The sequence below is a fragment of the Ciconia boyciana genome, chromosome 3, assembly GCF_034638445.1.
Source record: "Ciconia boyciana chromosome 3, ASM3463844v1, whole genome shotgun sequence".
In the NCBI taxonomy this organism is placed as follows: Eukaryota; Metazoa; Chordata; class Aves; order Ciconiiformes; family Ciconiidae; genus Ciconia; species Ciconia boyciana.
This window is the reverse complement of record NC_132936.1, coordinates 116,190,251-116,216,036: the sequence shown is the minus strand read 5'-3', so window position 1 is coordinate 116,216,036 and position 25,786 is coordinate 116,190,251. Positions and strand designations below refer to the sequence as shown.

The 25,786-nt window shown below is 37.8% G+C and overlaps 1 protein-coding gene across 1 annotated transcript in view; it reads right to left on the bottom strand.

Annotated features, from left to right (window-relative positions):
* Positions 1–25,786, bottom strand: part of MRPS5 (mitochondrial ribosomal protein S5) — a 92,593-nt gene that overhangs the window by 41,812 nt on the left and 24,995 nt on the right. Inside the window, exons 2-4 of the mRNA XM_072857275.1 lie at positions 19,537–19,674; positions 3,007–3,132; positions 2,484–2,717 (exon numbers count right to left, since the gene is read on the bottom strand). Of these exons, the coding sequence (XP_072713376.1) occupies positions 2,484–2,717; positions 3,007–3,132; positions 19,537–19,674 (498 nt within the window). The remainder of the gene's footprint in view (positions 1–2,483; positions 2,718–3,006; positions 3,133–19,536; positions 19,675–25,786) is intronic.

Sequence of the window (25,786 nt, the reverse complement as noted above, 5' to 3'; positions counted from 1 at the left end):
GGTATAATGGAAGAAGATCCCCCCTGAAAGAATGAAGCATATAAAATCACAGTATGTCCCCAATTATTTTTTTTTTAACATATTGGTCAATTTGAAACAAATTTGTCAGATGTTGAAGGCTAACAACATCGAGGTTTCTACAAACTTCCTGTACCTGTTTTCATTAGAAAATATGAATGCTGATGAAGGGAAGCTGCAGCATATGCTCAACCTCCAATTATTACTAGAGAATCTAATACCAGAATACTAGGAAGGGCTGAACTGCAGAATCTCCATCAGAACTCATGCTTGTTTAGACACCAGGGAATCCAGCCACACCATAGCCCCAGGACAAAGGTATTCATTGGGTTTGGTGGTTTCAGGTCTATTCCATCTACCACCTTGACAGTGCTTTGCATGCAGTGCATTTGCACACAGCCAATGTCCCAGTACCTCTGCAATATCATTAATTCTCTGAATAAAAAGATGCTGAAAGAACTATGGGGATCCGAAAATCCCCGCAATTTTTAACAGATTAAAACGAAATTAGTGTATAGTAATCAGAAACTGCTTTTTCTCAAGCACATTTATAATACAAGCTGGCTGTTTCATTTTCCTATTTGATTGTAGTATCCTTTCCTCTTTTTGATAGAACTTAACCTGACTACTACAGCCTCCACACAGCCAACTTTAATGCAAGTAATCAACGTAGTATCAGGCAAAAGCAAAATCAAGGAAAATGCCAGAAGCCAAAATTCATACATGCATAAATGTTGTTTGCAACAGCTGCCACTTCTTTTAATGGAATAAATTACTTGAAAATATATTTGAATGCAAAAACAACATAGTCTTGTGTTCAAATTATGGAACTAGAACCATGAAATTTTCTTGACTTTCTCTATATTCCACCACTGACTTATGGGGAATTTGGAACAATTCATTAATTTCTCAAATCTTCTATTTTTCAGTTCTAAGATTCAGTGACAGGCTGCCAAGTCCATTGTCACGTGACTGCCTTCCATGGAATATTTGCTTTCAAGGTACTAAAATGAAATGCATGGAAGTAAATATAGGAAAACTTTCATTTGTATACTGTAGAATTGCTAGAATAGAATGAATTGCTCTTAAAATTGAAGACAACAAAAAAAATACTTGAAGAGATTGGCAGGCAAGCTCTCCTTAAATTCACAAAGTAAACCTGAGGGAAACAGTGTATCTCAGACTCTACAGCAACAGAAGCCAGAAATAATCTATACCAGCTACAGGAATGGAAAACCTGGGAAGGGAACAGGGAAGTAGTAGATAGCAACAACAGCATGAATTTATAAAGCAGAAAGCTACAAAAATGCCAGCGTAACTTCAATCTACACAGACAAAGGCATTAGATCACACTGGAAAGATAATGCTCTCACTACCTTATGGCTTGGTTCAAAGCATGCCTGAATTTTTAATTAATGTCCAATAGAATGTAACCAGAAAATATTAACAGACAGAAAGAAATTAATAAACAAACACCAGGCAGACTGGGGATCAAAGGTGAGTGCAAGAAGATCAGACAACAATATAATTGTGATTCTATGCACATTTTTGTTGACTTGCTGCAACATATGTTCCAAGATCCAAGCTTGCACTGGGAGATCATACTCCTGAACAAAGAGAGCTCCAAAAACATGAACAAGCTTAACTGTTCCAATGCCTGGAGTCTGCAACAAGCCTGAAACAACAGTGCTAGAAAACATCTTTCTTAGCTCATCTTACTATAAAAGCCTACAAAAAGATGACAATAAACATACAAGCATCATTAAGTGCTTCACAAGAAAAACTCAGCTGAATATCAGTAACAACTCATTTTCATATTTAATTAGTTGAAAAGGATTAGGCTTCTAAATGTTAAACAAAGCTACTATAGAATTTCTAGTGGTTTGAATAACAGCACTGTAAAAAAAGTTAAGGTCACCTCTCCACTCTACGTATAGGACTTCTAGTTTCACTATGATATTTAACTAGGCAGCAAATAAATAAATAAATAAAACAACTTCTATTAGCTACATTCAAACTACATCATCTTTAAGAACATTTCATTATATGAACTAGGAAAAAAAGCATGATTTATCCCACAGGATCCTTTAAGAAACTACAAAAAAACATGGCTGTATTTCATATTCAAGACAATTGATGTTGAACACAGAAAAATATTTCCATACTTCAAGACTCCCATAACAGTCTACAACATAATACAGTAATGTATGACTCTGTAATACAGTATAACATCATGCAGTCTACAACATAATATAATACTCTAACAGCTGTATTAAACTAAGCAGTGATTTAACTTGTGTTAATACAACTTGTTCTTTGATTTAGCTGCCTTGTTTCATGTATGGGCATATAAGACAGAAGTATAAAATCAATCTTCAATCACAGGAAAAGTCTGGATCTCACTTTCTCCAAGTGCCTTACCAGAAAGGCTAAGTAAGACTAAGATAGATATTCAGTTTTCTTACCTCCATTAGGACCTGGGTCAGGAGGATCCAGAATGACACCTCCCCAACACTTTCCACTCCATCCTCCCTCTCTCTTAACTTTTATTTTTCTTTTCTTCTCCCATATATCTCTCTGCTGAACAATTTCAGACTGAATTCTCTCTCGTTCTTCTTTTTTTCGTTGAGTAACTGCCTGGACTCTACCACTTTGTATCACAGGAGCATTAAGACCAGGCCAGAGGAAACCAGAACGTCCTTAAAAATAACAGAGAAAAATTATGTTTTATGCCAAATTAGGACTGAAACTCTGGAAAAATGCAATAAAATGGAAGGTTCTCACATATTTCAAGTGCATTTTATGATACAGAATTTGTATTTAAAAACCAAGAATAACATTAAACAACCCTATCAGGATTTTTTTTTAAATACCTCAAGCAGTTCTGACACCAAGAAATTAACAGCAATTTGTCAATTTATTAAATCAAGAAACACTATACACAAAAAGGTCAAGACATGTCTTCAGCCCCTTATTTGTGAAATCTACCTTCACCAATCTCCTGGCCTTTATTGAGATTCTTCCTTAGCTTCTTCTTCCTTCTCTTTCCTCTTCCTTTCTTTACTCCTACACCAGTCTCTGCCAAAGCTCCTTTCCATAGCTCATCAGCTGTCACTGAAATAAAAAAGCTTTCATAAGTAACATACAAGTACAGCTTATACTGGAAACTGAAGCTGATCAAAAAAACCCTTGAAACGTTAACCCTTGCTTGATCTTTGCTGGGATTTAAACTGTAGGATTACTGCCTTGCTAAGAAAGTGATTTCCTACTGTGTGTATATGTATCTGGTGCAGAGATGTGCCTCTACTCCTGATGATTGCAATCGGATAGACACACAGCCAGGTGCATGGTTTTTAAAAGGATTTTCAAAATCTATTTAAAGGCAAACATTCCTAACCAGTAACCAGTAAGGTATTAATTCCCAGGTCATCGAAAGAAAATAATTCATTAGTAACTTGGAGCAGCAATGCCTGTAAGCACTTATCCAAGGACAAATATCAATGACAGTCGAGTTGAATCACTCCTAAAAACATCCAAGGGTTATCCTGCTGTAAAAAGCCACAAAACATAATAAGTTAACCAACAACATAAATCTGCTGCTGTTCTCATGTTCTGACAAAATACAAGGTCTCCCTTATTGCTTGTATAAATGCAAAGGAATGCAATGAGGAAGGAACGTAAGACACTTTAAACAGCCTCATCACAGAGCTCAGGCTTCGGTCAGGCCTCCTTACTCAGTGGCTGTGTACAAGACATCCACTGTCTTAAGATGTTTCACCCAATATATGAAAGCATGACTTAGGAAGCACATATTTGGTAGTTAACTTCAAACTACTGTTTCCCCAACTGATGGAAATAGAGGATATCCCCATAACTTAGACAAAAACAAACTACACCAGTGAAGAAGACACCACAGACAATATTTCATCCTGTTAGTCCAGACAAGAAGGCTATCACCACAGAATACACAAGTGTCACCACTGTTATATTTGCAGATTAATGCTATTATATGTTTCATCCAGGGTCAATGTTACTATGGCAGTTTAAATCTCTTGTCTTCTCTGATTAGAAACTGATTTTTTAATTTAAAGTAGACCAAAAAAGTGAGTAAATACTTTTTAACCAGGGGAATTAAAATAACTATGCTCAAATTGCTACAGTTTCCCAACAGCAATTCATCCTTGTTAGATTAATGCATGTGAGAGATCCTGTCCCACAGACTGGCAAACGCATTGGAACTGCTATGTTGACAACACAGTGAGGGACAGGAGCTATCCAGGATATCTAGAGGTACTGCTAAGTGCCCAGGTTTATTTTTGTGTTGAATAAGTTTGTATATAGTGTCAAGGTGGCTCTTCCAAAGGTATGACACCCATCTTTTCAGTCGAAAATCCTTTTCAAAGTGGGATGCATAACTGTGATTCTTTTTTGAGAAGTACAATCCTGAATCAAGTGATCAAATCTCAATACATTGGAAAGCAAGCATACAAGGAAGGACACACAAGACTACAAGTCCAGGAAGCTACAAAATAGTATTCCCTCAAGATGGGCAAGAGCAGAATGGCTTAGAAGGTCACTACATACCCAAATAACACATTGTACAAACAGTATAATAAGCCCAAGTATGTAATACAGATTTCGTCTATATTACAGACAAGTGGAAATTGTGTATTATAGACAAGGAGAAATGCACATGGATTGCACATAACAGCAACATTTATCACACTTCTTATATGCTGTGAGGCAAGAATTATATTTGCTCCTGGTTAGGCTTTAGTCCCTGTAAAAAAGAAATTTCTGAAATCTGAAATAATCTGAAATAACACTCTTTTTTCTAGACATTCAAGTGAACCCTAATGTCCAGAGGTTTATAGTTAAAAAAATCCCACAAACAGTAACTGTATCAAATGGCTTGAAAACAGTGTCTGAACTGTCAGCCACTAAAAAAATTTGCAGCTGATTACAACAAACTGATGCATGTAGCTGTGTGCTAAATGCAAAAAAAAAAAAACTTTTTCGCCTGCACAGAACTCATCAAAAAGAAAAACTTCATTGCTGACTCAGCATGTTCCTTACAATAAAAGCCAAACTGTGATAAGTACTAGACTGTCTACAAGTAGTGAATATTACCCTAAGATAACACTGCATTAAGGTTCAGTATAGAAAAAGACTGGTGGCACGTAGGTAACGCATGATGCAGCTTTTCATGTTCTAAAGTGGACTACAGGACTATTGCATGAGTTAGAAAGTTGATGATCAATCATGTTAAGCTTCTCAGCTTATTGAGAAAACACTGTGTAACTAGCAATTTATTTTTTTTATGATAATCCTGCTAGCCTGGAAACATGGAATTACAATAAAGGTATTTACATTTTTCTTTGCAAGGTTATTTTTATGCTGGAACAATTCCCCAGTCTACTGCAGTTTGTGTGTTCTCCCAAAGGGTCATAACAGCTACAAAGGAGGCTGCAGAGGGGCAGCAACAAGCAGTTGAGAGACAAGAACAGGGAGCTCTTGAGCTGGTAATACACTCAAAAAAACTGCAGCACCTTGAGCTGTATTCTAACTATCTGTATGATAAGATCACTTAATCCCAATAGAGGAAGGTAGCAAAAGTCACAGAGTAAGGAGATTGTTTTGTACCAAAGGAGACCAGTCAATGCCAACAGATCCAGCAAGATGAGGTCAGACTGAGTCAAGTTTTGGCCTCAAGCACCGTAAAAATTCTGACAAAATTAGAACCAGAGGAAAACGTCACATTTGGTACCAAAGCGCAGTTCATCTAATCAGTCTATAATAATATCATCATGTGTTTGGAAAGCAGCTGAATTTAATGAAACACATCAGAAGCCTGCAGGCTACAAAGTTGAGAGTTCTTTATAAGATGGCACAATGATTTCACAATGATTTTAAGACAAAGTGACAAGAATGGAATATGGAAGGGATAGGCTGCAGTCAAGAAGATTACAATGGTGGGGACATTGCTTACGACAGACAGACAACACAGCAGCGAAGAAAATAAAAATCTGACCACAAGAAAGGTCAATCTGACTTGGCAGCAAACCACCAAGATGATTGGAGAGCATATACATAGGTAGGAGAAACGTCTTGTAGTGGAGGAAATAACCCCAAAGAGAAATAAGGATCGCTGTACGGCTTTTCACATATGCAGAAATGCTCTGAAATGAAGACAGTACAGTAGGTATGCAGTCTCTTAGTGATTTGTGGCCTTACCTTTATTTTGCCTTTGTAAAATGGGAGGCTGCATGCATTCCTCCAGAGCTAAAATAGACCCAGTCATAAAAGCCACCACACATTACTAGTCAGTTACCAAAAAGCACATAGCTACTAACTGAAAAAAATAAAAGAAAATGTGTCATGTATAAGATTTTATTTTATGGCCTAGAATAAGATCCACTATTGAATTTTGCTGAAAGCATGCTTTATGCAAGCTGATCGCTAACAACCGCTAATAATAAGTTTGTATGACACCACTCCATTTTGCTTAATCTATGTAGAAGGTGTTTGTAATATTTTGAAAGGGATTTAGTTTTGTATCTTTTTATACTATCCCTGAATTTCAAGAACCAGACAGCCCTAGTGCTTACTTCAGAGGAAGATATTAGACCACACCTCAGTAACTCACAAGTATTACCAAAAAGACTTACTGTAAACTATATCAGAAAACAGTATCATAGATCCTGATAAACTGAGATTAAAAGCAGATTTCTTTGCCTCCTGCAAGATGAGTTCCCAGCTTGCTTAGAATATAAACTACAAAGAAAAACAAACAGCAGTTAAGTTGGAAAACTAAAGGGAGTAAAAGGAGAAGACAGAATCAACTTGTAGGCTCACTTCTTCCACTTACAAGCAACTTTTCCTTAAGCTTTTTGATGACAAATAGCCTTGTGGCAGCACACAGCAGAGATTCAAATACATTAATATTAATGACATAATAAAAAGACTAATGAACATGTTGATTATAATCTGCTTCTTTCAATGCACTGTTGCCCACTAATGCCATTACATCTATGCATCTGTATTACCTTAAGGAACTTAGGAAGGTCTTTTCAATCACTGACATTCTCTTCTGGGTTTCAGCTTGGAACACATACTTTCATTAGCAGATGAATTCTAAAAAGGTATGATATTTCAACCTCTTTCCTTCTCCAGACACCAATAGTTTTGCCACTATCTCCAAACAAAAACAGGATTTGGAATAAATACTTCACACACTTGAAACATGAAAGAGCACCTGCAAAGGGAATGTGCTGTTTACATATTCCGTTACAAATTGCACGATAAATTACACAGTCTAGACTCAGATGCTTAATAACCACAAGGAGACAGTTTTTCTCGGAGGCAAGCCTCACAAACCTCACTATACTCAAGTGCAGAGGGCATTTCCTTGACCTTGTCTTCTCTGCAAAAACATGCGTACCCATCTACAGAAAAGAGAATGCACTCGTCAGATCATTTATATGGGTTCAAAAGCAGCCAAACAAATTCACAGAAGAAAAAGCCACCTAGAGCTATAAATTCAAACAACAGTCATCCAATTCTTACTTTCTTCCCATAGCATCAACTGCTGTTGGAGACAGGATGCTCAGTTAGGCGGACATTTGGTCTTCTGAGGCAAGGTTTTTCTCATATTCTAGAAGTTCATTTTTAACTTATTCCTCTACAACACTACTGTAAGGTATAGTTTTCATATTCAGTATCTGTTAGTTTTGAAAGACGTTTCTGAAAAAACAGTATGGATTCCATAAGTTCTTAGAAAACACACACGTTTCTATCACCTCACCACAACTGGAAGCACTGAGGACTGATTAAGAATAGGCCAAGCATTAAACAGGTATGAAAAGCAAATGATGTGCCTGCCCTCAGAGCTGGTCTCTAGGTATAGCTGAAATAGGATGAGAATAGGGAAAACAATATGTCACTTATTTGTACAACTTCACCTTTAAGAGGTTCCAGTTGTAGAACAAGACGTCATTGTATAAGATGTTAAAAACAAATCCATACTCACTCTTCTGTTCTCTGACATGGTTGTACTTTCAAAAGTGTACTGTTATAGCTAACATTTTAAGGATGTGCCTCTCCTTGAGAGGTTGAATAGATTTCAACTATTCAACAACTATTCAAATAGTTGTTGAATATATAACAACTATTCAACTGTATATTAGACAGTGAAAAGTCTGTTAATGTCCCAGACAGCTTATAAACAAATTCTTCACTACTGAGAATTGCATTTCAGTATTTGTTCTGAATGGGCAAAGCCAAGAGAGAGAGGTCATTCTGTCAGTGTTCGTGAACAATTAGTATTAAGTCACCCTTCTAAAGCAGCATGTGCTGAGAGTCCAGAAAGATAATGAATTTAATCTTTATAACACTTTGATTATATAAATAGTATCTAATACTGGTATTAAGGTGAACACAGTAATCCACTCACTTTTAAATTACACAAGTTCTCAGTGATAACTCCACTGCCAATAAATCGATATCCCATCAAATAAGAATTTTTAACATGGCATTGAACTGACATGATGAAACTAAATTATTAAGCAGTCTCATCACTGAGGTACAGGCAGAGCTGGATTATTCCCATTAAATTCGGTTTTATGATCTCTCCAAAAAAGACAACTGCAACCCTGTCTCATCAGAGCTAACTAAAACAGTCTACAGAGTTCTAAACATTAGGCTTTCCTTGTAAAATGACAGCTTTCTGCAGAAGCCTGGAAAGCCCAATAGCAGTTAATGTATTGACTTTTAACCTACACTTCTGTTATTTTTGATAACAGATCACAACAACATTTTAGCATTCTTTCACCAATTTAACCAAAACCAATTATCAAGGCTCCAAAGCCAAAGAGAACTATGGTCAGATGCTTCCTCCATTTGTAAAATGGAAGACAGCAATGACTAAACTGCTGTTCAGAAATCTTATCGAAACTCTCAAACTTCTGGTGAAGCTACACATCCAGTAACAGCCACCTTTCAGTAGAACCGATTGATGCATAAACCTGCTAGTTTGGTGAAGTACACCATTAAATGAATCCTCAGTCACATGCCAGGGTGCTGTATCACTGTAAAATTGAAAGTGCTATACTTCATTTAAGCTGCATTTTGCTGATGACCTCAGAAAATTAATCACTCTAACACTGCCCTTGTAAGTTATGTACATTTCCATTATGGGAAATAATTAAAATTTACAATTAAGAAATTTTTAGGAACCACTGTTTAAATCACATCAATCTACAAAATGTCCCAATAAGATGCCTCTATGTATTAAGTTTGGTACTTTGGGTTCCATTCACAATTTCCATGCTAAACAAGGGGTTTTTTTATAATTTCATGGCTACTACACAATCACCAGATGTCCAGAATCAATTACTGAAGAGAAAGACAAATATGCCAATTCAGGAAAAATGTTATATAGAGAAAACAGAGAACACAGACAAACGCTCTGCACATTGAGCTTGTTTCCAAGTGGCCATCAGAACTCTTCACCCTAAAAGCAATGCTTCTTTTCTTCTGATAGGTTGTGGGCAGCATTTTAACTGTGCATCTCTTGTAAAAATTCTGCAACTGTACATTCAACATGTAGCTGTTCACAGTATTTCAACAGTTAAAGCAGCACTGGACATTACGCTGATACTGCAAGTACACCATTCGAGATATTTAAGGATCACTCACCACAGTGAAGATGTACTTAACAGACAGCATCAGCCCCAGTGCTGCAGCACCTAAACAAGAACAATGTTCTCTAGCTGTACACTGTCATGGTGGAAAGCTCTCCATCTGGACTTCTGAAGCACTTTTTCTCCTGCTAGGCACAGTAATCTTGAGAATAGTAGGTATCTCATTTCTGAGGCTCTGATCTTAAGCTTTAACTAAATAGAAAGACAGCCTGAAAAATTCACAATCATTTGCAGTCTTAAGCATGTATATGGTTTATCTTCCATTAGTTTTCCTCTCTCCTTGTATAACTATAGCTTCCTGAAGCTTCAATTTTGACTATATAATTAGCCAAAAAACTCAGACTATTTCTGATTATATATGGTTTTATTAGGAAACAAAGCAGCATATGGACACCGCAAAACATAATGAACAAGCTAAGACAAAGGCACTGAAACAATGCTTAAAATTATTCGAAGAATTACCTCAGAATAAAGAAAACAAAATTAAAACATGACTCCCAAAACATTCAATCCACCCTCCCCACCGGATCTAAGTTAAGTCACTAAATTTGAATTTATGAAAATATATTGTTGCTTCTACTCTAGTGTCACCTTGTATACTTTAGTGAAATTCAACTCCCCATCTTCAATACTGTACAAGGAGTGAAATACACTAGAACTGCAGATTCACAGAAAAATTTACATTATAAGGGACTTCAGGAGGTCCTTGATCTAATCCCACACTCAAAGCAGAGCCGACCTCAAAGCTAAATTCAGCTTCAAGATTATGTGAGGATGACCAGAGACTTGCTCAGTCATATTTTGAATATCCCTAGTAATAGAAATTCTACAACCTCTCTGGGCCCTCACCCTGGTCCAGTGTTAGACCACCCTCACGATGAAAAATTTTTTCTACTGTGCAACCAGCATTTTCCTTTAGCTAACTTGTGTTCACTGGCCTTTGCTGTTTGCCTATACACCTCAGAGAAGTGTGTCTCTGTCTTCTTTAGAAACATAAAATAATTTAGGTTTGAAGGGACCACAGGATTTCACTGACTCCAATCTCTAGCTCAAGCATGGCTACCTCCAACTTGCTCAGAAGCACCTCATGATACAAAAGCTAAGATATCAATTTTATAACTAAATCTTATTTATGCACCTGAAGAAGCAAATTGATTTACATGTACAATCAGGTTGCCAAGAGACCACTTGCACAAAGAACCTAGCCTAGAACTCCTGTAACAGAACTGGGAAGAGAACAAGATTTTCTCAGCAACCTCATGTAAGTAGAAAAAATTCCTTCCTTTCCATGTTAGGGAAGCAAGGAATAAAAAAACAGTGCCTTCACTCTCAAAATTTCAGAGCCAAGGTGAGAACAGTAGCCTAAACCTGGGTCTATAATAAAAACTTCAATACTCAGGCAACCACTGGTATGACTGCCACAGCAAGACTTCCAGTGGCAACATATGCTAGAATAGCATTTCAATCCCAAATTCCAGGTTCCCTATTAAGGCATCTATTCCCTAATACGGCATATAAACTGCATATACAGGTTGCAGCTTACAGACAAAAGTACAGTACAAAAAACATCTAAGCTGAAAACTGCTAGCAACATGTAAAAAGCCTATTTTCCATGTACATTAGGCCTACAAAGGCAAAAATCACGATGAAGTAGAAACAAAAAAACCAAGAACCACTATAAGTTAAAGAGACTTCAGATTTTTAATAAACTCACATCCATCAATGAGACAGGAAGAACAAGAGCAACAAAAGTAGCTCTCTTTTTTTATTCCTTTGCAAGCACATTATGAAATAGTATATTTCAAATAACTGAGCATACAGTTTTTTTCTCTATCAGTCAACAACAACCGATCAGGTCATTAAGTGACCCAAAGTTAAAAACAGATTAAAAGAAACCTTTGTTTTTGATACAAACTAACACTTAGAATTCTTAATTCATATTAATACTAAATCTATTTTGATTTAAAAGAAATTTCCTTGAAGGAGTCAGGGCCATCCACTAATATGAATTTGCCAGCTGTTTAAATATAGTAGAATGACTGTAGAATGACTGTAGACTGTAGAATGACTTGTAAATAGTGCTTGTATTTAGCTACCCACAGCCAGCATGGTGGATAAATGTGTAGTATCTTACACACACTAGCTGATGAGATAATTTTCACATTTTAAAGTTTGTATAAGAGAAATCTGAACTTCAGGTCAATTACAGCCTACCTCATGTGACTGCGCAAGTATGGCATGGCAAGAAAAAACTGGTAGTAGTGATAGCTGCCAATGTAATGGGTACTCGATCCAGCAGCTGCCTGAAGACTTTACAAGTGGAGTGAGGTAGATGTAGCTGGCTCAGGACAGGAGAGAGAAGGCAAAGGAAGTGATGGTGATTCTTACATTCAAAGGACAAGATCCTTTAACTTAATTTAGTAGTTAAGACACTTATCTAGAATCTGCAGACCCAAACGCTACTTGATTTGAAGGACTTAAGTGCAAGCTCTTGCACCTCGGTCGGGGCAACCCCCAGTATCAATATAGGTAGAGGGATGAAGAGATTGAGAGCAGCCCTGCGGAGAAGGACTTGGGAGTATTGGTACATGAAAAACTGGACATAAGCCGGCAATGTGCGCCCACAGCCCAGAAAGCCAACTGTATCCTGGGCTGCTGTCCTGGTTTTGGCTGGGATAGAGTTAATTTTTTTCCTAGTAGCTGGTCTAGTGCTGTGTTTTGGATTGAGTATGAGAATAGTGTTGATAACACACTGCTGTTTCAGTTGTTGCTAAGTAGTGCTTATACTAGTCAAGGACTTTCCAGCTTCCCCTGCTCTGCCAGGTGCACAAGAAGCTGGGAGGGGGCACAGCCAGGACAGCTGACCCAAACTGGCAAAAGGGCTATTCCATACCATATGACGTCATGCTCAGTATATACACCGGGGGAGTTGGCCGGGGGGGTAGCGATCGCTGCTCAGGGCCAGGCTGGGCATCAGTCAGCAGGTGGTGAGTGGCTGCATCACTTGTTTTTTTTTCCTGGGTTTTGTTTCTCTCTCTCTCTCTCTTATTGTTCTCCTTTTTGTTACAATTTTTTTTTTTAAAATTGTTAAACTGTTTTTTTAAATTGTTAAACTCAACCCACAAGTTTTCCTACCTTTGGCCTTTCGATTCTATCCCCCATCCCACGGCAGGGAGGGTGAGTGAGCGGCTGTGTGGTACTTAGTTGCTGACTGAAGCTAAACCAGGACAGCTGCATAAAGGGAAGCGTAGCCAGCACGTCAAGGAAGGTGATTCTGCCCCTCTACTCTGCTCTGGTGAGACCCCACCTGGAGCACTGCATCCAGCTCTGGAGTCCTCAGCACAGGAAAGACATGGACCTGTTGGAGCATGTCCAGAGGAGGGCCCCAAAAATGGTCAGAGGGATGGAACACCTCTCCTATGAGGAAAGGTTGAGAGAGTTGGGGTTGGTTAGCCTGGAGAAGAGAAGGCTCCAGGCAGACCTTATTGCAGCCTTTCAATACTTAAAGGGGCTTCATAAGAAAGATGGGGACAGACTTTTTAGTAAGGCCTGTAGCAATAGGACGAGGGGTAATGGTTCTAAACTAAAGGAGGGTAGATTTAGACTAGATATAAGGAATAAATTTTTTACGATGAGGGTGGTCAAACACTGGAACAGGTTTACCAGAAAATTTGTAGATGTTCCACCCCTGGAAACATTCAAGGTCAGGTTGGATGGGGCTCTGAGCAACCTGATCTAGTTGGAAGATGTCCCTGCAGTAGGGGGGTGGACTAGATGACCTTTAAAGGTCCCTTCCAACCCAAACCATTCTATGATTCTACAACTTCAACTTTGGTTTCCCATTTTCTGCAAGTATATATGTGTCTCTGTTTTTTCACAAATTCCATTCCAAAAAATCACCCCCCAAAAACCCCTTTCTGTTTCCAGCCCTCTCCCCATCAGTATTTAAAAGATTCCTAGGACAGAGGCTGGCACGGAGCAGGCTACATGAACTACTCTAGCCATCTAAGATGTGGCAATGAACTGCAATTTAAATCACTTGGTTCAGGAAAAGTGTATACAGCTCAACTGTATTTTTAAATCTGGGCCTTACAACGTTTTACCTTCTCTCTCCACAGTCTTATAAAATATGCCTAATAACAATATACTTAACTACAAAGCATTTAAGATAAAGGTGCTAGGCAAAAATGTACACAGAGCAGCTGTCTTAAGAGCAAAACCTACAACTCATTTCAGTGGCTGAACATGAATCAAACATGAAGCAAATTATTTAGATGTCACTTTTAATTGCACATATGTAACATTTAATTTCAGGCACAATACTTACTAGTGGCTGGAAGCACTCTCACCGTTACATGAAATATCCAATTCCAGAAGAAAAGAAGTGAACCATCCAAAACAAAGATGGAGTCTGATTTTATAACCCTTCATAATCTTCAATTGAACTCATATACTGTTCAAAAACTGTCAGCTCAGTCCATACCATCAGTTATTCCTGACAAGCTATGTTTCTAATGCAGCACTTTCCTGTTAGTTTTAAAAGTGGAATCTTTAATTCTGAGACTTACTCAGCCTGTTTAAAGATACTTATAGAAACTATTTAACTCTTTTAATAGGTTGAATCGTATCCTCCACAATTCAAAAGGGAATATTGTTCAGATGGTAATACAAATAGATCTATTTATGAGAGAAAAATGGAACAATGGCATACTAATATTGGATGGATTACTTATAATACGCAAGATTCTAAAGCAGTTTTGTCAAAATCAGTGTGTTCATCCCAAATGAGAACTGCCCTTGCTACTTCCTTTATCTCTGAACTGCAGCTGTCTGCCATCATGTGACATCACAGTTTCTTGATTCCCTGTCTAATCCCAGTCCACAAGCAGAAAAGCATGGATCTATAAGAAATGAGATATAGTGCTGGATTACTCTCAAGTTTCCTAAGTGACCACACTCAAAACATTGTTTTCTTCAACTGCAAAAGAGACCCCTTACATTCTAAATGGAAGTGTATGATACATATCTAATATTGAGCTCTGTGAAAGGTAATGAGAAGATAAAAAACTCTCCCCCTCCCTCCAAGTGATGCCTTAAAAAAAAGGGCTGCTTTAGCAAAATACATGTTCCTCTTTGCAACTCTGCCTCAACCCTCTTATGATGTCATCTTCTGAGGATATTATCTGTTAGTTCTACAGGGCTTTTATTCAAACCTAGGAAGTAGTGAAGAATATAAAGCATTCAGTCTAGACAGCCTACTACTGAGACACTCAAAATTAATTTGGATAGCAGGTGTATCTAACTGAGGAACTGTAAGAATCTGGACATCAAAAATGTCTCAGAAAGACAAGGTCTACTGCAAGACCATAAAGAAGAACCTGAGGCCATATAAGAGAGTAGTACCATGGGACAGATATAAGATGGTTTTAGATAAACTTCACAGACTAAAAATTAGAACTGTCCATACAGGAAATGTTTCCACTGAAAACTTAAGCTCATTTCTACTTCTCACTGCTAGCTGGATTTCCACAATAGTGAAACAGGAAAAAACCTCATCTACTAACAAACTTTCTGGCTTCTGTTCATTTTTGCTAATACAAGGCTGAAGCTCTAGGGGCTATCTGCTTAATCATAGAAGTTTAATAATATCATTAAAAAATGCAAAAGTTCTCATTATGTGGATTGCAGAAAAGAATTAGTTTAGGTGTGTCTGCAAATTTGTTGGCAGCAAAAGATGTCTTTATAATCTAACTATTATTCCCATAGGACAGCATGGGAAAGTTTTGGGCAACTTCCCCAAAACCAGAAACAAATCTATTGCATTATGATAGCACAAAACAACCTCTGGAGCTGGAAAATATTATTCTGAAAGATGCATTCATACTGCTACACAGACACATTGAATAACTCCACTTAACTGCAAACCTTGAGCACACTTTCACAGTGCACTTAGCATTAGCATTCACATTTATTAAAACTGGCAGTTTAACACAATGTCAGCAGGAAATTGTAGACATGGTATTTTCAGGTTAATCACAATTCAAGTCGTGAATAAATCCAGCTACAAACACAGTCATTAACAGACTAAAAACTTCTTATCTTAAACAAAGAACCCAAACTGCTATAAATTATCCTGACGAACATCTGAGAAATTGTATTTTTTTCTTCATAACATCTTATTAAAAAAACAAGACCTTAACTTAGCTAATAATGCTGTTGTAAATGCTACTACCTTTTGAAGGTTGCTTTGATTATTAAAGCTTTCATTCGCAGCTTATTTTTTTTAATAACAAGTATTACGAAGCTGGCCTCAGTGTCACCAGAGGGATATGGAGAACAGAGATTTCAGTGAGGTTTGCAAACTAAACACCATTGGCCTGGTTCATTTCCTCAAAACAAAACAAAAAAACCACAGAGGCCTAATGCCTTCACAAAAGTTACACTGCACAGTAACAAATTTAAACCCAATAAAATAGGCCCCCCGCTTAAGTACAATTAACTGTAAGGCATTTAATATTCACTTCCCTTTTTCTGACTAAAAACAATTAACCAACTATTCTTCGACACACATGCACACACAGGCATCCCCCTTGTAATAGGAAAAAAAAAAAAGGCAAGCAGTTGTATATTTGGAGCTCTTTACATCCTTTTTCTGAAACATCAAAACTTTTCCTAAGTTACTACTGACAATGACAAGTGGTAACTCAGTAATTAGTTATCCGGAGTGTTCATACATGAGGAAAAATTATTTAAAAAAAAAATCATATTTTCACTATGATTCTCAAATTAGAAACAGCAGAAAAAATTAACAATTTAATCCAAAGAAAACTCACATAGGACTACAAAAATGTAATATAAAATGTAATTAAGGAGCAGGCTTTCAGGAATTGATGTTTCCAATAAAGAACATAAACACAGAGATTTATACTGAGTACAATTGCTTCCAGTATGCAAAGCCTCTAGAGACAAAACGTGTTACTCTGAGTATGACTATATTGTTGGTCAAAATGATTCTCCCTTGATTGTTACAATCTAGTTCTATAACCTCTGAAAAATCATCATATTCCTTATTCTGTTATTCTAACCTAAGAGGAAACATCACCTAGCAACAGAGAAATTAAGTTCTTCTTTTAATTTGTTCCCAAGGGTAGCTAATGGAATTAATACTGTGAGTAGGAAAGCATAATTTTTATATAGTTCCAGTATCAAATAGAAGTTCTTTATTCTCACATACACTTGGATACACAACAGATGTTGAGAAAATTATGGTTGCTGGTTTGGATGATTGGGGTCGAAGATAACTCATGTGGCTGGGAGACAGCCAAGTTGTTTCAGTATTCATGACATATCTGTGTACCTCTGCTGCCTTCAACTCAGTTCTGTGGCTATCAAATTTAAACAGTCTATATCACACATTCTCCTCTTCTACAGGTCAGACAGATACATACTTCTTCCATCAAACATATAGCACTTTCTCTCAATGTTTCTCAACAACTGATGCTTAAGCATCTGTTCAGAAAGTCTGGATTGGTAGGATTTCCTAGACTGTGTGCCTGCACATAAGAGCACGTAAATGTACTGAGAGGTAAGGAAAACAGATCTGCCTGCCCTATCCTCTCAGACAAAAGTTGGACTGAAACAGGCACAAGCAAGACATTATCTGCAAATACTATGTCTATTGAGACACATTCAGAGGAAGTTATTTTTTTTAAACACGATCTGAAAAACGCCAGGCCCTTCCACATCTCTAAACAAGCATGTGAAATTGTTAAGTTAATGGAAATTGAAGTGCTTCCCATAGTGGGGAGGGTGGAAAGGGCAAAGGAGGGAGGGATAGAAGCTAAGCCTGGAATAACAAGATCATTTTAAATTACTTAATTACAAACTCATTGAAATATGTCATTGGACAAGAATAAACCCCTCTGTATGTTTCTGTTAGAGTTGCAGGAGACAGCTATCTGGGTAAGGATCACAAACTGCCTAGGACAATTGCAATTCCTTCTATTTAAATGAGTTAAACTGGGTTTAATAGTTAAGTTGAAGGTACAGATGACCCTACTAAAAAGAGCATGTTAATATTTTTATCATAACTTATCATAAGTATGATGGAAGAGAAGTAAACCTTCACTAATGAGACAGAAAAGTATAGTCACCTTTCTCAGTCACAAAGGACTGTCATTTGGTTGACATTTCACTTGAAAATTGTTTCACATAAAATGGTCATATCTTCATTTTTAATGTTACCACTTCTGAAGCAACTGCACTGCTAGAGGATATGAGTGATTTATACTGTTAATATCTACCTCATTTGAATTTTGAAGATTTTATTTTTTACTTCTGTAAGAGAAACTGTTCTTAGAGTAACTGTACTTTGAAATATAAAACCTTCAGTCTTCCAAATTTGATGGCTACTGTCTCTGTTGAATACATAAAGGAGGTACACTGAAATTCTTCCAAGTTGTTACATCTTATTAATGAAGCCAATAGTTTTAGGTAGTTTGCCTAAATACAACTTGTTTAAAATTTTATTAAGTCAAACAACAGGGATGCCATCACAACAAACATCTTTAATTGTCATCTAACAAACATTTTTAGTTAAGTCATCTAACAGGACAGATGGCAAAATTCCTGGTAAAACAGACCTCATCTAGACTTCGTGAATATGAACGTAAGCATAATTAAGGAAACACCTAACCTACAAATTGTAATCACATTACAAACACTTGCAGTGCTATATTTTAAATTTAAGATAAACAAAATAACAACAGTGCTTAGCTTCTTACATATTCTTATCTTGTGAATGCTTGGGTGCCTAAGAAAAAGTTCTAAATGAATTTTTCCTGGAGTTGGCATCCTTAGAAAGCCTTTACCAGGCACAGCCTCTTGTTCACACTGCAACCTTTTGCAGGTCTTTTGAGACCTCTCTACCCTCAGTTGTTTGAAATCAGTCAACGGTCAAAGTTTACTGGATAAGACAGTCAGGCAGCATGACTGCTTAAACCCCATTTCTTTAGCAAATGTAAAGAAAGCAAATACAATATTCTGCTACTCCAATGTTGAGAAGAGTAGGAAGAAACCACCAGTTCTGAAAGGCTAATTTTGCAAAGCTGTTATATTCTATGGATTATAAAGAACCAAAGAACTTTGACTCTCAAACTGCTGCAGTTATCTCCTCCAGAGATTACATTCTTACTATTACTTCTCTTCCCCTATGGGATAGGATAACGAACCATGAAACAAGTGGAACGGCCCCTCAGCTACCTCAGTTCACACTCCCAAGTGTGAATTTAAACAGCCATCATTTCTCAATTATGTTAAGCATGTGTGTAATACCTTTCAGGACTGGAGGAAAATACTGCAGCTGGCCAGACAATTAGCAGGACATTATCAACAGTTTTTGTTTAACACATTATTGTATTTTAGTTATTTCATTTTTGGGACAGCACAGCTTGAACAGTATGTCTTGCCTATGGCTCAAAAATCATTTGGAAAATAAACACACAATTTGTGTTCTCACTAAAGGACTAAGAAACAGAGGGGAAGGTGTTTCCCCCTTCCATCCAATAACATACATTAGATGGATTCACTGTGACATAAATCAAACCCTTGCTTGCTATTAAAAGATAATAAACTGACCTTGTGCATGCACTTCTGTCAATAGCTGTAGTTACAACTATAATCTTAGGAGATATGTAACTAGAGTAGATACAAAAAGTTATTATACATAGATTTTCATGACTGTATCTCTCCAAAGCAAAATTTTCTTTCCTTCTTCTGTTTACTACAGATAATAATTTTAATCCAATTTGACACTTACACGTATTGAAGAAACTGCTTTGTCTGCATTGCTCAACTGTCACTTTCCAGGGGGCAGAAATGGAACACCGTGTCTGGAAAGCCCACGCCAGGCTAGAATATGAACAGCAACTCCCTTTCACTGGCGCAGAAGCAAACCCTGAGAATGAAGACAGAAAGCTGTTTAAATACAGCAAGCACATTTTCTTCTTTAAAACAGCCTTTCCTGCAAATATACACACCAGAAGAAAAAACAGTAATATTTACTCATATAGCTTAGTTTCCAAAGGGAATCAGACTTGAACCTTCTGTCTTGAAGCGTAAAGCAAGTTGCAGAAGGGAGGGGGAAATACTGCAATAGAAAATGTCACAAAGAGAATAAGGCTAGAAGGCTTCTAACATATTGCTGATAGAGTGAGACTGCACCCTCAAAAAGTAGAAATATTGTTCTAGTAGCAAAACGTGCAATAATGTTCCTGGACACAATCAAAACTGATAAATAAACACATCGTTAAATACTTTGTGCTATGAAAACCAAATCTGAAATCAGCCCAATAATCCTGTTCAATATCTTCACTAATCATCTGGACAGTGGGGCAGAGTGTACCCTCAAGCAAGTTTGCTGCTGATACAAAACTGGGAGGAGTGTCTGATACACCAGAGGGTCATACTGCCATCCAGAGGGACCTTGACAGGCTGGAGAAATGGGCTGACAGGAACCTCATGAAGTTCAACAAGGGGAAGTGCAAAAGTCCTGCAGCCAGGGAGGAAGTGCATGCACCAATACATCTTGGGGGCCAAACAGCTGGAAAGCAGCTTGGCAGAAAAGGGCCTGGGTGATCCTGGTGGCCACCAAGTTGACCATAAGCCAGCAATGTGCCCTTGCAGCAAAAAAGGCCAACAGCATCCTGGGCTGCTTTAGAAGGACTGTTGCCAGTGGGTTGAGGGAGGTGATCCTTCCCCTCTATACTCAGAACTGGTGAGACACACCTGGAGCACTGTGTCCAGTTCTGGGCTCCCCAGTACGAGAGTGACGTGGACATACTAGAGAATTCGATGTTAGGAAAAGGTTCTTCACTGAGAGGGTGGTTGGTCACTTGAACAGGCTCCCCACAGAAGTGGTCATGGCATCAAGCCTGTCAGAGTTCAAGGAGTGTCTGGACGATGGTCTTAGTCATATGGTTTAGTTTTAGGTAGTCCTGTGAGGAATAGGGAGTTGGACTTGATGATTCTTATGAGTCACTTCCAACTTCAGATATTCTATGATTCTATGAGAAAGTCCAGCAAAGGGTCACGAAGATTATTAAGGGGCTGGAGCACTTCTCATAAGAGGAGAGTCTGAGAGAGCTGGGACCATTTAGCCTGGAGAAAAGCAGGCTCAGGAGTGATCCTACCTATGTATATAAACATCTGAAGGGAGGGTATAAAGAAGACTGAGCCAGGCTCTTCTCATTGGTGCCCAGTGATAGGACAAGAGGCAATGGGCGTAAATTTAAGAACACAAAATTCCATCTGAACATAAGAAAACATTTTCTTTTATTCTCAGCTGAATATGGTCCTGGGTAATCTACTCTAGTTGATCCCGCTCTGAGCAGGGAAGGTGCACTAGATGATCTCCAGAGGCTTCCAACCTCAACTATTCTGTGATTCTGCAAATTCATTAACCCAACTTACTCTGGCATCCTGAAATGTACCTCTAAAAGTACCTTCCCCATTGGCCCTCTGGATTTGATTATTACAAAGCTAGCCAATTACACATGCTCTTATCTCCAGAACAGATTACTGCAATATAGCATACATGGTGGTGCATTTTCTGCCAGGTGGCTCAGAACACAGAAAGGTTGCTACTCTATTAGCCAAAGGGAGCATGTTATAACTGCTAAGGCTCAGGTGCTTCCCTACAACAATGAAAGCAAGATATACTTTCATTTATTGACCAGCACAGAGAGGTGGTTCTTCAGAAGGAATCTGTATTTTTCCTACTTATATAATCAATCAATCCAAACAGTATGCATATTCAACAAGCTAAAAAGGGCTGTACTGTCTTGAAATCAATTATTCAACATGTTATTCAGAAAATAGTAATTTTTTTAAAAAAAATTTTAATCTGCTTCTTCCTAAACTACATTTAAATTCAATCTTTTCAGCTAGATTTTAAAAGCAGAAAATAATCATGACTTTTGTCATGTTCTGTTATCATCCAGGATCAATAAAACAAAAATCAATTTTTTTAAGTCAGGACAATAGCTCCTTCTAGGCAAATAACAGTCAGTTCAGTTAACTGGGGTAATGTAGCAGGAAGTTCTAAAAAATTCCTCTCAAAGTAGTCTTCAAATGTAAATTTATCATCATTTATTCCTATGAAAAGTTAAAGTTGACAATAAAACTCCATTATGAAAATTTTGTGAAAAACTATTAATTTTCACAAAATAAAAAGTAGTCTAGAAACAAAAAAGCAAAAAATAGGAATAGAAGATTCTTAAATATCTGGTTAAATTAACAGAGAACGCAGAACATATCACTTAGTCATACTATGTGACACGTACAAACAATATGCTAGTCACTACTCTTCTACACGCAACACTTCCTTTCACTTCAAACTGCTACTGCACAAGTCACTCCTAATACGAACTACATAGACAATGTTAATGATAACTCTATAAGCACACACAATTTTTAGGCTGTTTTGTGTTTTTAATATGCATTTAATGACAAACTGTTAATCTACAAGATTAAATTAACAGTTCATCTGAGAATAATTTTCACAAAAATTACGTGACGTATTAATCTATTTTTTGGAATGGCATGCAATTAAAGAAGTTATTTTTTAAAAAATAACATGTATCTACAACTAATTTAAAATTGCACTGTGTAGCAGTATTTATAATTTCCCTTGTTGCACGCTTTAATTGCCTACAGCTGGAAAGTGCTTCAAAATAACTTGCAAAATCTAATCCTATCTTCTTCATGCACTTACAAATTTTGTCATACCTAAAACATGACTTGAAGAGGCACACTTTTCCCCACTTCACATACTTCCTGTTGGCCTATAAATGATCTTTTCACATACATGAGCACATCTACTGATAATTTCCTTGAACAAGCTTCTTTTAATACAAAGACTTAGTAACTCCTAGTTCTTAACGCCTTTTTGAGAAAAATGAGAAAAAAAAAATGTGGACATTTATGAACAGATGTATTGGTTCAGGCTAGTGGCCTAAGCAGCTCAGTATTCTGTCCCCAGTAAGCACTATGAACAGCTGCCTGGGGAAGAGTAAAAAGTGAACAAATATGTACAATACTGTCCTCCTTTGTATTTCCTCAGTCTCTGACTACTTTCAGTACAGGTGATTTCCTCAGAACCATGAGACATCTTGCATCCACAACACTCCTTGGTAAGGAGTTCCACACATCTACTACTCACCTCACTCTACTACATAATGAACCAGATGCTTTTTATTATTATTATTTGCAGCCTGTCTTTTATTAGCTCCATGGCCTAGTTGTCAGATTGGAAGAGAAAGTAAATTCCTATCCACTCCACATGTGATCTAGCAGGCTTCTCCCATACTTCCCCAGGAAGCCTTTTCCAGGTTGAGAAGTCCCAGACAACTCAGCTGTTGCTATGGTATGTCTGGTCACCCTTCTCCCGTTCGTATCAGTCTTCTCCAGTTGTCTTTCGGATATGAAGGGATTTAGAACTTCATCACTTTATCTACACTAATTAATTCACCACTTTATTGCCCATTCACTCAATCTTTGGTAACTCTCCAGTCAGTCTTTCTTTTCTACTTTAAATAACTTAGTACCACCACCAAAATTAACTACCTTGCTGCTCAACCCCTCTTCCAGTGAGCTTATGAACATGCTAACAAGTACAGATGTTTATGGAACTCCACTGGTGATCTCCTCTGACAAGAGAGCTCCAACACCCTTCCTGACCTTTCAGCAAATTATTTAAACACACCAGGATCTCCTCTCATATCCCACATCTGCCAGACTTCTTAAACGTCTGTGGTGAGGGACTCTGATAAAAGCTATTTGGAAATCATGCTTGTAGTGCATTCACTGGATCACCATTATCCTACTGAATCTCTCAGAAAAACCAACAAACACACCCAAGCTCTAAGAGATTTGTAAGGTTGAATTTTCCATTACTAAAGGCGTGCATAATCTTTTTATTGACATTTACTCTGCAAGCTTTTTTTAAAAGATTGGTGCCACATTTACCACCTTCCACACTTCAGGTACCAAAGCAATTTCAAAGGGGAGGTTACACACTCTTACTAGTGTCCTAGTTTTGGCTGGGATAGAGTTAATTTTCTTCCTAGTAGCTGGTATAGTGCTGTGTTTTGGATTGAGTATGAGAATAACATTGATAACACACCGATATTTTAGTTGTTGCTAAGTAATGTTTATGCTAGTCAAGGACTTTTCAGCTTCCCATGCTCTGCCAGGTGCACGAGAAGCTGGGAGGGGACACAGACAAGACAGTTCATCCAAACCGGCCAAAGGGCTATTCCATACCATATGACGTCATGCTCAGTATATACACTGGGGGGAGTTGCCGGGGAGCAGCGATCGCTGCTCAGTGACTGGCTGGGCATCACTCCGCGGGTGGTGAGTGGTTGCATAATTTCCTCCCCCCCCTCAGTTTTGCTCCTCTCTCTCTTTTGTTGTTTTCCTTTTCATTACAATTTATTAATATTATTAGAATATATATTTTTCTCCCCAATTATTAAACTGTTATCTCAGCCCACAAGTTTTCTTACTTTTGCCCTTCCGATTCTCTCCCCCATCCCACCGGGGGGGGGGAGGGTGAGTGAGTGGCTGTGTGGTGCTTAGTTGCCGGCTGGGGTTAAACCATGACAACTAGCAATTCATCTTTTTCATCCTGGAGTTCTCTTAGAATTCTTTTGTGAAAAGTTTCTGATTCTGCTAATGATCATCGTATAGATTTGTCCCATAACCTCTTTCAGAGTTATTTTAATTTCAGAAATATCCGCTAACTCTCACCACCATCACCATCAAGGGGTACCATACAGAAATCTCTTGTTTCTTTTTCCAGTGAATAATGATGCAAAAAATTAATTTAGCTTCCCTGCCTTGACAACTCTAAGTGCTCCTCTTATATCCTGTTTGCTAAACTGGCTCTGCAGACATTCACTTTGAGTTATCTATTGGAGCAACACTTTATTAGCTAAAACAAGATAAGTAACTGGTCAACATTCAGAGCATCAGGAACAACACTAATTGTCTGGACTAGGCTCAAACATACATTAAAAAGTTACAGTGAGAAAGTCATTGCTTTGTTTGAATTGGTCATCTGCACTTCTAGCAGCGGAGGTGTTGGTTTCTTTCACAGTTCTGTAATACAAAAGCATATTCTAAATTCTCTGCCTAAGAAACAATACATTCATTTGGAAAACAAAACGTAAGAGCATTAGACAATTTACTTATCAAAAATATTTGCAATGCAATTTGCTTTTGGCTGTTTGTTTTACTCCTACTTTCATTAGCAAAAAAAAGCTCCACACTTTAAATACCATCACCTTCTGAAATTATGATGGAAATCCGAAAAAAGTCTATGAAGAGGCAATAAAGTCAGGACAAAATGACAAGAGTAAGAAGAATCAAGAGACAGTGGAATCAGATGAATAACTGCTGCAGAGATAAAATTCTGACAGAATGGCTGAGGCACAGAAGAGGAGAAAAAGTCAAATGTCAGAAAAAGAAGCAGCCAAATAAACACTGGTGTGATAGAAAAAGGTCAGAAGACCTTCAACTGATCTCAAGAAGTCTGGCAATACAAAATTATTTTTAAAAAGTACTACTGTAACCGAAGTAGTTAATTGATAACTTTTGTAATCAAGGGGGGGGGGGGGGGAGAATAACATAGAATAGAGCACAATAAATCATGGTTATGAACAATGCTGCTATGTTCCCAGTACAGCCCCAGCCCATCTTGACAATAGGTCGAGGACTAGCTGACCTACTAGAACAGTTGGTTTGTACTAGAATAGGGTAGCCAAGCATCAATCATATTGTTAGAAACCATGGACCATGGAGAGGGAAATGGGTTACATCAGCCAGGTGGGATTGCGCATGTGCAGAAAAAGGGGTCAACAAGGGGACACACCTGCACGACCACCAGAGACCACCGGAGACCCCCGTAGAAGCCCCTCGGAGCTCTATGACGCATGCGTAATGACCACGTGAATATGATAATTAGTTCTGGGAAATAGAATGAATATGCATGATCATTCCGGGAA